Source organism: Arachis ipaensis, chromosome B6 (assembly GCF_059453495.1).
Source record: "Arachis ipaensis isolate K30076 ecotype BB chromosome B6, ASM5945349v1, whole genome shotgun sequence".
NCBI lineage: Eukaryota > Viridiplantae > Streptophyta > Magnoliopsida > Fabales > Fabaceae > Arachis > Arachis ipaensis.
In genome coordinates this window covers 113,921,866-113,937,697 of record NC_142441.1, presented here as the reverse complement: position 1 = coordinate 113,937,697, position 15,832 = coordinate 113,921,866, and the positions used below count along the sequence as shown (strand labels likewise).

General features: G+C 37.1%; 2 protein-coding genes across 2 annotated transcripts; one reads left to right on the top strand and one right to left on the bottom strand.

Moving 5' to 3' along the window:
- Positions 1-681: 681 nt before the first annotated feature.
- Positions 682-4,778, top strand: LOC107604707 (protein sym-1). The gene is made up of 8 exons (XM_021104677.2): positions 682-1,153; positions 1,718-1,805; positions 2,446-2,540; positions 2,808-2,880; positions 2,991-3,083; positions 3,203-3,289; positions 4,280-4,357; positions 4,504-4,778. Exons 1-7 carry the CDS (start codon positions 843-845, stop codon positions 4,355-4,357), a joined length of 825 nt encoding a protein of 274 aa, XP_020960336.1. The 5' UTR covers positions 682-842; the 3' UTR covers positions 4,504-4,778.
- A 4,407-nt stretch (positions 4,779-9,185) lies between these two features.
- LOC148562368 (uncharacterized) lies at positions 9,186-12,127 on the bottom strand. The gene is made up of 4 exons (XM_088490869.1): positions 11,222-12,127; positions 10,174-10,765; positions 9,540-10,081; positions 9,186-9,446 (listed from the first exon to the last, which is right to left on the bottom strand). The coding sequence occupies exons 1-4, from the start codon at positions 12,125-12,127 to the stop codon at positions 9,186-9,188; spliced, it is 2,301 nt and encodes a 766-aa protein (XP_088346995.1).
- Between the last annotated feature and the right edge of the window lie 3,705 nt (positions 12,128-15,832).

Sequence of the window (15,832 nt, the reverse complement as noted above, 5' to 3'; positions counted from 1 at the left end):
GCTTAATGTCCGGGAAAAAGCTAGCATGATTGTAGCAATCCCCGAAGCAAGGAAATCCGTCTTAGTGCCTTCCTTCTTTAAACCAAAAGGCATCACTGTGTAATAGATGTTACCTTTCGGAGTCTCGTCGTTAAGGTGAAATTTCATGTTCTCCTAATAATAATAAGATTACTCAAAAATAAAACAATTTCTTTTTTATATTCAAAATTGGAATAAATACTAAAGAAATGTTTCAATTGAATATTTTTATTACTTATAGTCTAATTTATGTATAATTTTATTTTTTATAATTATTAAATTTTAAATTAATTTTTTTATTTTAAATTGTCATTTATTATCAACAGTTATAAAATTTAAATTAATTTTGATATGTTATTAGACAAAATTTTAAATTTTTAATCAATTAAATTTAATTTATATTATTATTTAATTAAATTATAAAATAATGATTAAACATAATTATTATCTAGATTAAAACGATATATTTTTTATATCTTTTTTATTGAATAATAATATTATTAGATCATATATAAATGGTCAAATTAAATAAATATATTATACAATATTTTTTGTAATAAATTTTAAATTTAATATTAATTTATATATTATCTAATATATATTCCTAAGCAATATTTATAGCATTTTAAATTTATTCTATATAATATAATTAATTTAACTTGTATAAAAGAGTTTTGGAACCCGCAGCGGCAAGCCGCCAAGTGGGCACTGGATAGTGCCATCGCTGGCGGCAAAAACGGAAGTGGTGGAGTCGACTGTAAGTGTAACTCTGTAAGCACTCAGCATTCAGCAAAGACCTCTAAAACCCTTTCTTCTGCGAAACAATGGCGTCAGTGACTCACCACTCCCTACTCTTCACTAACCTTTCTTCTCAACCACTCATTTCCTGTGTTCCTTCTTCTCCAATATTCCGTCTTCCTTCTACCCAATCCTGCGCTCACCCTTCTCTCACCTCCACCTGCTCTCTCCCTTCCTTCGTCACCAATCTCCGCTTCCGCAATTCCCGCCTCTCTGCCCTACCCGACGACGCTTCTGTCGGATCTCGTGGCCCTGGAGGCTCCGATTCCGGCGGAGGTAGTGGCGGCGGCGACGGCAGCCACGCTGGTGGAGGAGATAATTCGTCATTCTTGTCATGGTAATAATCAATTAATCATACTTAGGGATTAAGGGATTAGTGTTATTCTTGTTAGTGAGAAATGTTTCTTTTTTATATTAATCATTATTTTTTTTTTACCTCTTGCAACAATGTTTTGTTTGGATCCAAAACAAGTTAACTGAATGAACTCTAGTACAGAAAATTGAAGTCACTATGTTATCATCGGTCGGTAGTGGGTTTTATGTATAGATATTCGTGATTAGTGACTGCAGCTTTTTTTTTTGTCAAAGATTATATATAGAGGCTACTACATTTTCTATTATTTCATCATTTTGGATGGTTAGAGTGTATATAGAAATTAAATGGATGTTTCATGTGCACTGGGAGATCTAGAAAACAGAACCCTGGGGTGACTCTATGAAAGAAACAATGGTTGAAATTTTTTCAAAAAAAAAAAAAAAGGATAATGACTGAGCATTAGAGAATACAGATCACTGAAGCAAAATGATTAAAGATTCAAGGGGTTCTTCTTTCAGTCAATTCAGGGGGATTTTTTTTTTCATTTTTTTGGAAATCTAACATAACTTCACCTGTTCACCACAGGTATTTGGCTGTTCTTGGAAAAAACCCTGTTGCAGTAAAAGCTATAACATCTGCAATTTTGACACTAATTGGAGATTTGATATGCCAGGTATGCTGTCCCTGTTTCTATTCTTTGTTGAAGCATATGCATTTCCAGATCTTTATGACATGAAATGCATGAGATACATACAGGTAAATTCCTATAGAAACTTTATTCTATGCCATGGAGGCATGATTCAAGTGCATTGCTACCTTATGGTATGTGGACAAAGGACTGAATAATGTAAGGTTTCTAGGAATTCAAAGCTTATTTATTCTGAATAGATGATGGCTAACAACTTTATTATTAAAAAAAAAGAAAAAGAAAGAAGGTGAAGAAATCTGTACTTTTCTTTTGTGCATGGTTTATATCAACTTATGGTGTTGCCAATATTTTTTACTGCTCTGCACGGGGATCAGATGTTATCATGGAGGAATCTGAAGTTTAATTAGTGGAATGCTGCGGACTACCTAATTAATATCTATGTCTTATGTGTTGTGATATCTTCTTTTATTCTGTCATTCATATTGTTGCTTTCTGAATTTTATTTATTTTATCAATTTAAGCAAATCCTCATTATCAAGGTCAACATGGCATCCATCTGAATTTGATTTTTTTATGTGTATCTTCTAAAACTCAATGCTTAATTTTCTATTTGAAAAATTGTGATTGTATGCACTCTCTAAGTATATTCAATTTATTTTCGTAGCTTGTAATAGACCAAGTGCGGTATTTGGACTTGAAGAGGACGTTTATTTTCACTCTGCTTGGTTTTGTCTTAGTAGGTCCAACATTGCATTTCTGGTAGTGCTCTTGAACCCATTTTATAGTCATGCCTAAAATTCAACTAATTCGTTATGTTCTTTCGAATTTGATCAATTTTTAACTAATGTTCAGAAATATCAATGCAACTATCATGCTTTCAGAAATACTAATGCAATTATCGTGCTTTAAGTTATGGTTCTGTTCTGAAATGCAGTGCTTTTGTGTTGATAAATTTTCAAATTTTTAATTTCCCCAATTAATTTTTTTTACTAGGATAATTTCCTGATTCTTGCTTTGAATCTTCAGGTACTTGTATCTAAGTAAATTGGTTACACTACCTGGAGCATTGGGTGCACTTTTGCGTCTTGTAATTGATCAGGTAGGAAAATTCCATCGGCCCCAACCCTACAGTGTACTGTTACTAATCAATCATTAACTGTGTGCTGAGTTTGGTATTTTAATTCTGAGCATGGTGAAATATGATTGCAGTTCTTATTTTCCCCCATATTCATTGCGGTTTTCTTAGCTACATTGGTCACACTTGAGGGAGGGCCATCACAAGCTATCCCCAAACTTAAACAGGTGTGGTTAATGGTTTTAGGCTTTTAGCTTGTACATTCATGTAAAATGTGTATACAAAGAGGGATATTTCCATTGTAGCATTGGAAAGTGCGTATTCATCCTCAAATTTCATTTTGCAGGAGTGGTTTTCTTCTGTTGTGGCAAACTGGCAATTATGGATACCTTTTCAATTTCTCAACTTCAGATTTGTTCCGCAGCAATTCCAGGTTAGGCTGACTAACCAAACCATATATATATATATCACTTTGAAACTTGCTCGAGTTAAAATTGTTGCTTACAAATGCTAGTTTTATACTGTTCTTTATTCAAATTCATTTGAGTGCGCCACCTTTCTGTATTTAGTCAATTGCATCTAATGAGATTTCAAAATGCATCAACTTTCTAGTTTTGGTGAATTGCATCACATAACCGCACAGATCACATTTTTCACCAGTCTATTAGTTGAACAATAAAGAACATCATACACGAGGACGACATTTTTGTTTTAACATTTCTATTTTTCATCTTGCAATTTGTTTGGATGGCTGGTGCCTGGTAGGAGTTTGAGAGTCCTATATCAGTTCTCTTCACATAATGCATTCGCACCATGCTAACTGAATTTCTATCCTCAACCGCCCACTTTTATTCCGACTCTTTTTATCATTTCACTATGAACGACAATGGTTATGAATGAAAGCAGGGATGTTATATGTGGGGGCTTAGAAGATCTTCAAGCCGCGGGAACATAATCATATTTTGCCGTACATCCATGGGGACTGAAACCATTCCTGAATTTGTTCTTATTGCGAGTAATCCCTGTCCATACACGTCTATATGAGCTTTGTGCTATCCCATCGCACTCCATTAACAAAATAACTAACCATCACTCCCCTACTAATTTAAACTTTAAACCCTAAATTCACCTACTGACATACGCTTGTTTCAACTTGGGGCTTAAGCTGCCTCAGTACCCCTGGCATAACGAACAGTCGAACACAAATCAGCATGATATCACTATGCCATTATTCTTGAATTAGTTTCATTGAGGAGTTATCATGCGTCTGAAATTGGAGTTATCAAATTTTTGACACTTACGTAGTGATATTTTTCCCAAACAGTTTTCATTGGCTGTAGCACATAAAGTTTTCTTCAATTTTCTTAGATCTACTACCTTTTCTACTGCTGAGATTAAAAAAAGCATGTGGAAATGATTTCAGGTCCTTGCTGCTAATGTTATTGCTTTGGTATGGAATGTTATTCTCTCATTTAAGGCGCACAAAGTTGTTCAAAAATAGGTAAGCTTCATGTTCAGTGAATGCAGAGGACCTAAATTTAACTAGCCTCATTATTTAAGGAATTCTAATGTATATGAGATGAAGCACCAAGCAAAAGATTTTGACCTGCAGTTCCAATTTGTATCTGGGCTTTTTTTTGGATGCAGATTGTGGTAATATAATTTTTTTTTGTCATAAATTACACACACACGCAAACATTACACGAGAAAAATAAAGGCAAACAGGAACCAAGGGACAATTGAACAAGTCTACATATGAAAACTTGGTTGAAGTAGAATGTCAGAAAGCACAAGAAGCAAAGCAGGGTTGGGCTCTCATGTTTATTTCATATGTACAATTGTTGAATAAAACAATCAGACCAAAAAAAACTCAAGACTTTTTGTTTATTTATTATATTAAGAGTATTGAGATTCTTTTTTAAGGGTAACTGTTGATATTTTAGTTATAGTCATCACCTTTTTAAGTTTAAAAATAGGCGAAATCGAAGTATTCTCAATGATGCACTTTTATCAATTAAGTATTTAAGAACAAAAAGAAAAAAGGAAATAATAGTGCACCTTTATTGCGGTTTTTACAATTTAATTTTAACATGTCAAATATGAGTTAATACAATTTGGTCCCTGAAATTTGAAGTCGGAATCAAATGGATCTCTAGAATTCCAGTTAACCCAAATTGGACGCAAAATTTACAATCAAAACTCGCGTTAATCCTTGGGTTGAATTTTGTTAATAACATGTTGATTTAGTATGTTAACTTGTTGCAATTTGAATTTCTCACCTAAGTTCTATGTGATCAAGACTTATTAGAGATTTTAAAAATTTGACTGCAGCCTTGAGAGTTTTAAAATTTTCAAATTGAACTTATTGTTGTTTCTGTGAGGATGTTGGGAAATGGAGAGCCAGTGAAGCTTTTAGAATCTCTAGTAGACTTCAATCATAGAAACCAGGTGAAGAGTCCAAATTGTGGCAAGCTAATGTGCAAAATCAGCACACTGTTAGCGAACATCAGTTCAAGAGATAACTGTCTAAACTTAACACTTGTCATGAATTCAGCTAAGGAAAAGTCTAGGGACCAGTAATTTTTGTGTTGTTTGGCCAGCACTTAACCATCAAAACAAAAGTGAGTGATCTCCTACTATTAGATGTAATCTAGACCTGAGACGACTTTTCATCCTTATACATGTGCAAAAGAGATTTATATCCATCATGCGGCTCTTGTAAAAGAACTGAGATAGGAAATTGCTGCGCTGAAATGCAAGAAGAACAAAAGGAAAATGTGAGGCCGACCTGCGTCAACACTGGAGGAGAAGAGGGAGGTGAATTATAACCGCACATTTCAATCAGAGAAGCTAACCGCACATGCAACAGAGACAGCATCCCCAATCTACCAATCTCATAGTCTGAAAACCCTAGATCAAAGTCAATGGCCACCTATGCAGACTCGTCCATCAATACAGCAACCCACTTGACCCCATCTGGTATCCGCACAGTATCGTGGAACGTCGAGTTGGAATCTCGAAATGGATAGTTGGAGCTAAGGATGCTGTTGCAATGATCGGGCCTCGGACCAAAAAGGTTGCAATAAAGCCTTGGTTGATGTAAGTGGTATTATAGATAGAAAAAACCATGATGTAGGATAACATAGTAGTTAGAATCTTGATTTAACTTTTAAAATCTTTTGATATTACGATTTTAAATAAGTTTATCGATTTTATAAAATTTGTACTAAGTCCGACAATTTTACCATTTAAATCTTATTAAGATTTTCTCTGCCTCTAGAAAAAATATATCATTAAAGAGTATATGACCCAAATGAATAATCACCCAAATGAACGATATATCTATATATACGTGTATTAGTATATATATATATATGAGACCGAAAAAAATATTTCTAAGTTAATATAGTTCGTGTGATTTAAGCGATCTTAAATATGTGATTAGACACAATAGAATTAATAATAGATGTACTCTAAACCCCTTTCTGGGTATTATCAAAAAATTTTAAGTCATTTTTGAAAATTACGTTATAAATAATTAAGATAAATTAAATGACTTTGTAATCTTTCAAAGATTATATTTCAATTTTTTTTTTCATTTTTTTTATAGATTATTGAAGTTATAAAGCTATCAAATAGAGTTGACACTATTAAAGTTATATTCTCTTCATTTAAAATATTAGTCTTTTTGTTAAAAAATACACTAATTTATTAAGTTTTCATCATTACATTTTGTAGAAAATAAATAAATGAGTAAAATTATAAATATATATATATAATTAAAAAGTAAATAATTTATTGAATACGAGTACCTAAACATCATAATGAATACAAGATTTATAATGAATACGAGTACCTAAAATAGTTTATTTTGTGTATACTCACATCCATATTTATAATCTTCATTGAGTTTTAGATTTATTGTCTATAAGTAACAGAAGTTCGTAGTTAGAATGCTTGATTGATCATATTCCCAATTAAACCAAATAACTTAATTATATATATATATATATATATATAGATATAGATAGAGATAGAGATAGAGAGAGACTTGATGAAATATGGAAAAATGATTATTTATGTAATAAGTAATAACTCATCAAGAAATTTTTTTTGTATCTACTGCATTGAACATATCCATAATTTAAGTATTTTTTAATTTGGATTTCCTGTGAATGCAAAGGAGGACAACCCAACCAAGCAGAACACAACTCAAAATACTTTTTCACACAACTCATATGATTCACATTACGCATCAAAGTCTCAAAAGAAGTTAAATTGCTCCCACATAATGAAAAAGAAATGACATAAAACCTAGTGTCATTCTGGGACATGGGCGCGTGCGCAGATTGGAACCAACATTTTTTTAAAAAATGCATTGCAACATAAAATCAATACCACAGCCATCAGCTTCGTACACTAACCCAATACTGTTCTTCACTGCCTCGACGTGTATCCATGTCCTCTGCTGGATGATGACCTACCAACCACATTCTGTTTAATACTGTGGTCACATGTTACTTGAAAAAAAGGACTCATTCACAAGCTTCATTATAATTTACCTATATGGCATGTCCCTTATGAAACAAAATTTTGAAATTACCATGTCTATGTGTCTATTATCTTTAAAGGTATCCATGCTTAGTAGAGTGTTACAACTCTTCAACTCTACAACAGCTATAATATTTAGAGGCACACAAGCATAGAACATTCCATTCTGAATGAGCCAAGCAATTGACAATACAATACATGGGACTAATGGGTTAACTCAATGTCCATGGAGAACATATGAACCATCAAAGTGCATAGCAAAAGCCCACAAAAACCTACATGGGCAGTCAGGGTCAGTGCAGTCTCAACAACTATATATACATTATAATGTCTAACTTGTTAGCAGTACTCATACCAATAAAAACTTTCAAAACCCAGCATCTACATACACATGTTAAAATTTTAATTCTTTATAGTTGTTCGTGCTGTAATTGTAGTTCTTATTCCTTCAATTCTTTGCCTTTTCAATCGAGCTAAGCCTCAGAGTGGTCCCTGAAATTACACTCGTGCTTCATAGTAGTCCCTAAAATTATTAATTACCCAAATTGGTACCTGAAGTTAAACGCCGGGACTCAGTGTTGTCCTTCCGGCACATTTCCTCCAGGTGGCGTCATCGGAAAGCTGATGTGGCTAATTTGGTGACACGCGGGCAAGCATAACGGCTAGCTGAGGTGGAAGAACGAATTTTATTGACTCAATTTGGTCCCTAATTCGAAGTTTAAAATCCCTAATTCCCAAATCTGAAGATCAACCTCCAGTGCCCTTCTCTTCTCTTCTGGTCTCTTCCGTTGGTTCCTCTGCAGCATCTTGATACCTAGACGACAATGGCTAGCGCGAGCAATGCTGCTGGAAGCTCGAACAACCCACGATCGTTTGGAAGAATCATGAGAAGAATGAACAGGAACAGGGATTCGCGTTTGCCAGAATGGTGCAGATGCGGTTTGAGACCAGTGCTGCGATGGTCAATGACGGATTCTAATCCAGGGAGACCCTTTGTGGGTTGCCCAAACTACAATGTAAGTGGTTGTTGTTGTTGTTGTTTGCTGTAATTTTGGATATAAATTTGGTTGATTCTTTAAACTTGGTGCAGACTGTAGGCAAGAAGTGGTGTGGTTTGTTTATGTGGATTGATAAAATTCTTGAAGAAGATGTGATGACATGTGATGGTAGAGCAAGCCCTTCAATTGACAATGAAGAATGGAAGATGAAGTTTGCTTGGAAACTTGGAAGATTAGAGTCTGAAGTTAGGGTTCTAAAAGTGGGTGGAGTTTTGGTGTTTTTATTTATGCTGCTGGTTACAGTAGCTATTCTTGTCTTAAAGTTAGATAGGCAGTTTGGCCAATTGTATCTGGGAAGAAACACATGAATTATGCATGTTGTTGCTGTGGTTGTACCTGTTAGTTTGTTTGAAAGAAATGAAAATTAAAGTGATTGAGACAAGTGTGCTTGCATATGTTGTTAATAAAATATGAGTTTATAGTGTTTGGAAAGCATCTTAATTGCATATGAGAGTGCAAAATAAAACCAAAAATATGTCACAGATCTCTTCAAGAAAGTCATAATTCATATTTCATATTGTAGTGATTACATCCAAAATAAGGCATTATAAAGCCAGAACAATAGTCACCAACTATATCAGAGTTTTCAAAACATAAGTATCATAAGTTTTTAATCTCCAACACTGGAATTGTAAGTAAGAAAGCATACACAGTACATTACTTCAGCAAAATAGAGAAATAAATACACCATACTATCCCCAAATATAAAAAACTAAGTCACTAATTCTTGGTTCTGGGTGGCTTGAATCCCGGATTAGGCACAAATCGCATCGCTGGTAGATTCGTTGCTGTTTCAGTGCTTGCAGGTTGACTGCTTGTTGGGAGAGTGCTTGCAGATGGAGTGGTTGCAGATGGAGTACTTGCAGATGGAGTGGATGCAGTGCTTGCAGATGGGGTGCTGGATGGCTGGGTGGTAGCACTGGGTGTGGACAACTTTCTCTTAGGAGGCAGTTTGGGTGGCCGAACAGGAGGTTGTTGCACCTATGTATGCAACACCAAAAAATTAATGTGACTAAGAAAAATTAATGTATGACCACAATACATGTATATATATGGGTAAATAATATTACCCACCTGTTGCGAGTCATCAGTTTCTGACAGAATAGGCTGACTAAGATCAAGCTGAATCTCAACCTGATCCTGTGACACAGCTGGGGCATCACCACCATTTACAGCAGCAGTTGGAGCAGAATTGTTGACCTCACCTCCATTAGCTTCAGAATTAGCAGCAGCAGCAGCCGCCGCCACAGCAGCTGATTCTTCATCAACGGCCCTCTTATGACAGTTCCTCTTTGTGTGACCAGATTCACCACAATAGCGACAATGTCCTTTTTTATGAACTCTTTTCATTGAGGTCTTCTGCTTCTTGCCTTTACTTGGCTCCTCATCAGCATCCTTTCTTCTTTTCTTCTTGATTGGCCCTGGCTTCTTCTTGAACTTTGGTGCTTGAGGTCTATTATTAGGTGATTTCTCCCACAGTGCCTGCCCAGGAATTGGATTTATATGGAAGCCGTAGGTGTTGTTGTATGCTTCCATGGTCAACCAGCTATGACAGAATTCATCTGGCCTTCTACCAGCCCTGGCCAAAGCGGCACATGCATGCACACATGGCATCCCTACATAGAACATCACAGCCATACATAAATATAATTCGAACTGCAAATCAAAAAAAAAAAAAAATTAAAAAACATGCATAAAAAATTCATACCACTTAGTTGCCAAAAACCACAGGTGCATGATCTCTTGCCTAAGTCAACAGCCATATTTGTAGGCCACCCATGAACTTCAAATATTTCGTAATCTGCATCACCAGACCACATGGGAACCCATTTTTTTGATTCCTTTCTTATCTTTTCCAACCTACTTCTCTGTATTGGAGGTAGAATCCCGTCATTGTTCCTCAACTTCACCTTGTTCCTGGCTATAGATCTCATGATGTACATCCTGACCTCCTCCAACAGTGTGATAATAGGCTTGGCTCTAGGGTCCTTGATCCGTGAGTTAAAAACCTCACATGCATTATTGCAGATATTGTCCATTTTTGGTGCAATGCTGAAGAATGCCCTGCTCCATGAATTCTTCGGCCATTTGCATAGATAACTCCAAGCATCCTTGTTTAGCTTTTTCAATTTTTTCATCCCTTCCACAAATCCCTCTTGAGTCGTAGACCTTGCACACTCCCAAAGCAAACCTCTAAGCTGATTATCCTTCCACTGTTTGTTGAAGTTCCTCCATAAATGCCATACACAGAATCTGTGATGGACATTTGGGAACACATCCTGAACTGCATGAATTAGACCCTGCAAATCCAACAAGCCAGTCACAAAGTTTCAAATCGAGCCTCAAACAGGTCCCTAATGTTGTTTTAATGAACTCATAGTGGTCCCTAAAGTTGTGTAAGTGACATCAACGTGGTCCTTGGGACAGCTGAGTACACAGATACTACCCCCTATAATGCAACCATCAACTATGCATCATACAACAATTACCCAATCTAAGTAAACAGATTTGTGTTTATAAACCAGTAGATATCCAAGTCAACAATTATTTAATTTACACAACTTGGTCCTTGGGTTAGCTAAGTACACAGATACTACCCACTATAATGCAACCATCAACTATGCAACCATCAACCATCAATTATTTAATTTACACAATAATTATTCAATTTATACTACTATTATTCACTACTCAGCAGCAGCTATATCTAAGAATTACAACTGTTACTTAGGATAACTAGCAATAGATATGCATACCTTTTGCATGTCTGAAATAAAACACCAACTATGTTGCTTGTAGTCACCTAAGTCTTGGTGCAGCAATTCCAGAAACCATCGCCAATTCTCCGTGTTTTCAATGGACACTATTGCATAAGCAATCACATAAATGTGATTGTTTGCATCTTGACCAATTGCAGAGAGGATTTGACCACCATGTTTTGTTTTTAGAAATGCTCCATCCAACCCTATAAGTGGTCTGCAGCCAGCCTTGAACCCTCTTTTACACCCATCAAGGCAAATGTACATCCTATCAAAGGTTGGATCTTCATCAGGATTGGGATGAGGTGTAACACTAATACTCACAGTGGAGCCAGGATTAGTTTTCAGTAATGTCAACCCGTAATCCCTAACCATACCATACTGGGCAGCAGCATCTCCATAAACTATGGCCCTAGCATCCCCTAGAGCCCTTGTCAGTGAAGATTTGTTGAGGTCCAAGTCGCACTTGCTCTTAAAGTACTGGGCAGCTTCACAATGTCTAAGGTTGGGATATTTCCTTAATTTCCTAACCAGTTTGCAACCCAGCCACTTCCTGTTAGCTAGCCTGTTCTTAGTCTCTCTAGGACAAGTGTGATCGTCCATAAAGGTCTTGATCTGCCAGCAGTTACCCTCACTATCCATGGAAGCATATACTACCCACCCACACTCCTCTCCCTTACAAACAGCCCTCATCCTTAAATTGTCATTCTTCTTCCACCAGATCCGCCTTCCCTCCTGGATACAGTACTCACGAACAGCTTCCTTGAATTCCATCTTAGAATTAAATTTCATCCCAACCTTTAGTTTAAGCTCACCAAACCTTCCTCCTTCCCTAAATACCGGAAACACCTCATCTGACTCAACCTCGTCTAACTCATCCTCAGAGTTCGGTGGAGTCTTCATTTCCTCAGAGTGCCAAGACTCTCCACTATCAGATTCATCATAAGCTCCATCTTCAGCATCATAATATGCTCTCGTTTCACCAACCTTCGGAATCGGGCCAAAGAAGAATTCATCATCTTCAGACCCTGACTCTGCACACACAATCCCATCATCCTCAAGCATAACTGAACTCTTTTCATTAACTTCTCTATTATCTGTCCTCTTTTTAGCATCACTCTTCTTTCCAGTTGATCTCTTCCCAACCACTTCTTCCTCCTCACTAGAGACATCATCAGCAGCAGGCTTATACGGTTCGTCCTCTACACTGTCATAACTGTCATGGGAGTCTGAAGATTCTTCCTCACTAGACAAGCTAACAAACACAGTCTCAGGATCCTTTCCCTTAACAGATGCTCTTCCAAAAGTTCCAGTTGCAGCTGATCTTGTTAAAGGCCTCCTAGCATGTAATGCTGCATTCTTTACTTTCTGAGGGCCTCTCTTTGGTATATCAGACCTCCTTGATTTTTGTGATGTTGATCTTGTTACAGGTTTTGAAGTGGGCTGGGCCATTGACTTTGGTGGTGGGTTGGGCTTCGTAGTAGGAGCAGCAGTGGACTGGCCCATTCTTTTTGGTCGTGGGTTGGGCTTAGAAGTAGTGGCAACTGTGGGTTTGGCCATTGTTTTTGGTGGTGGGGTGGGCTTAACACTGGGAGCAGCAGCTGTGGGTGCTGCCATTTCTTTGGGTGGTGATTTGGAATAACTAACAGAAGTTGCAGTATGGTAACTCTTATGCTTTGGTTGTGAAATACCAGTAGGCATAGTTGGGGGGATTGTTGTTGGAGTATGAATTGTGGTGTTCATTGGTTCTGAGGTTGGAATCGGTGGTGATGTGGTGGAAATTCTATTGGCTGTCACATTGATGCTGGAGTATGTATGTGGAATAGGGTCTGGTAGCACTATCAACTCCTTGCCTTTGGATGATGCTAGTCCTGTTTTCTCATCAAACACAGGTTCAGAGACCCCATGTTCATAATACACATGGACAACTCCCTTGTTGGTCTGAGCAGCATAACACATCTCCATGAGCTCTTTGTCATGTGTCAAAGCTCTAAGCCCTCTTTGCAATGGCCTATTAGGCACCAGCCACCAACAGTGAGTCACATTGTCATACCCAAGTGTCTTATAGTAGTCTCGGATAAAAAATACATCCACAGTGTCTACGTCAACTCTCGACAACTGAAAAATCTGTCCACCACTGTAATTCACAGTTCCATCACGCTCTATCACAAATAAGCCTCCATGGTGAAACATGATGGTGATCCAAGGATCTCCCATCTGCAATTTAGAAACAAAATTTCTAAATCAACCTCATCATCTTCAACCATATTAACAAGTTGGAAACCACATTAACTGTAAATGCAGCAAAGCATAATAGATAAGAAATAGCATTTTCCCATGACAAACAGCCCTCATACAGTCAACACTTTCATTAGCCTAACCACTCTGAAAACTAGTTGCGATCAAACCCTAGCTAAATATTGCGAAACACAAACATGCATACCCACAGATAACACTCCAAAAAATCGTTTCTAACTACTGAAGAGATTAAACTAACAACCTTCACAAAAAACAGAGCATTCCTTATATCACATTATATTTTTCCTTTTTTCCTTACCTTTTTCAGAGAGACAGGCCTTCGATACAGTCTTCGTTTGAGGCAGATGATGATAACCGATCCTATATAGCAGTCGTGCTCCACAGAAATCGCAACAGTTACCACAATCCAGCCACCGCCATTGACGAGTACAGGGGAGGAGGGGCTTGTGTTGTATTTTGAGGGAGGGAAGACAATGCGTTACGTTAACGTTTGATGGGGGAGTCTTCAAAACCAACTTTTGGAGTGAAACGACGTCGTTTTCAGCCATTTACGCGCCACCAACAAAACTACGTCGTTTTATGCTTGCCCGCGTGTCACCAAATTAGCCACATCAGCTTTCCGATGACGCCACCTGGAGGAAATGTGCCGGAAGGACAACACTGAGTCCCGGCGTTTAACTTCAGGTACCAATTTGGGTAATTAATAATTTTAGGGACTACTATGAAGCACGAGTGTAACTTCAGGGACCACTCTGAGGCTTAGCTCCTTTTCAATCATATTTTTTCGCACAAAAAAAAAAATGCTTCGACAGTTTGATCCCAGAATTAATGACTTCAACATCAAAACATTGGTTATCTTTAAGTTCTTAACTAATTTTACATCGATTATTTATTCACACATCAACAATGACAACCAAGAACAAGAAATCACTTACGTTCTAAAAAATTACTATCCTTGTTATGTATTTCTACTCTAACAAAGCTAGAATGACATAAGCGAATCTATTTGTTTTGAACTCATGAAATTGCGATTGCTACTAATCTACCAATTATAACTGAACATAAATGATGACGACCGCGGCAAGAGCGCCACTGACCTGAAATAGGGCCCGAGGCACAACCACTCCCCCGCTACGACGACGCAACTGGCGATTTGCAAAGTGCGACGCGAGCTTGGCCACCACGGTCCGCGACGAGCACACACAGCTCCCGAGCGCCACCAGCAGCGACAACGAGTAGATCAGCGGCGGCGATCCACGTACAGAGGCTCTTTTCTAAAGAGCTAAAGATATTCTCGATCCTTCAACGCCATATTGACACGTGCAACTATGCTCTTTGATAGAGAGCAGCTTGGCAGAGATTACTGCACTATTGTCAGGGCTGGGTTTTTTTTGATCGGTGGATTGGACAACCCAATCCTAGATACACAATTCTCACATACTTACCAATTTTTTTCTTTTCGATTGCAGTTGATAAAACTCGAATTCGAAATCTTTGAGATGGAGAGAGTGCAGAATGCCGTGTGTGATGGAGCTGCGGTTTAGTTTACGTGACCAGCTGCTAACCCTGTAATTTTCCATGTTGGGCTCTGTTCTATTTGGGCAATGGACTATAGGGATTGGGCTTAATGGGGTTGTGAATGGATTTAAAAATCACAATCCTGGGCATGTTAATGGTTGTGAGAAGAATAGTGAATAGATGTTAGTTAAATATGGATTGAATAACAAGGTTGGGTTGATCTAGTGATTAGTTCACTAATTTATTTAAATAAGTGTTGGGAGTTTGAATTCAGCACAAGCTTAGTACCGCGGAGGATTAGTCCATTCCAAACCCAATGTTAATTAATTAGGCTTGCCATACAAATGCAATAAACAGGCCCAAACACTTCTATCCAAACCCAACATAAATAAATCCCGTTATGTGAAATACCAAAAATAAAAAAAATCACGTTATGTGATACAGCAAGCGGCTCCACCACCCATCTCATTCCAGACAACCTCTACACATGTCATCCAACCTTGCAAGAAATAAACATCTCTTTATATTTTTATGGAATTGCATCTATACACTAGAACCACCTATAATAAAAATATTTATTTGAGCTTTTACTCAAGTAGGCTTGTTACTTGTTAGACATGTTATTATTAGGTCTTCCAATTATTAAACTTAGATATAAGACCACAATTTGCTAATTCATTAAAATTTGACAACTTTTAAGTATAAATTAGTCAAACTATTCTTTTTAAGTTAATAATATTTTCAATCTGTATTTTTGTCAAAAATAACATTATATTTGTGGATGGAAGACGTAACACATCAAATAACCTCCCTCGCTCAGTATATGGCTTG

Coding starts and splice junctions, on each gene's coding strand:
- LOC107604707 (XM_021104677.2), top strand. CDS start 843: ATGGCGTCAGTGACTCACCACTCCCTACTCTTCACTAACCTTTCTTCT. Junction 1,806..2,445: donor TTGGAGATTTGATATGCCAG/GTATGCTGTCCC, acceptor TTATTTTCGTAG/CTTGTAATAGACCAAGTGCG. Junction 3,290..4,279: donor TTGTTCCGCAGCAATTCCAG/GTTAGGCTGACT, acceptor AAATGATTTCAG/GTCCTTGCTGCTAATGTTAT.
- LOC148562368 (XM_088490869.1), bottom strand. CDS start 12,127: ATGAAGACTCCACCGAACTCTGAGGATGAGTTAGACGAGGTTGAGTCA. Junction 10,082..10,173: donor TGGTTTTTGGCAACTAAGTG/GTATGAATTTTT, acceptor TGTTCTATGTAG/GGATGCCATGTGTGCATGCA. Junction 9,447..9,539: donor AAACTGATGACTCGCAACAG/GTGGGTAATATT, acceptor TTGCATACATAG/GTGCAACAACCTCCTGTTCG.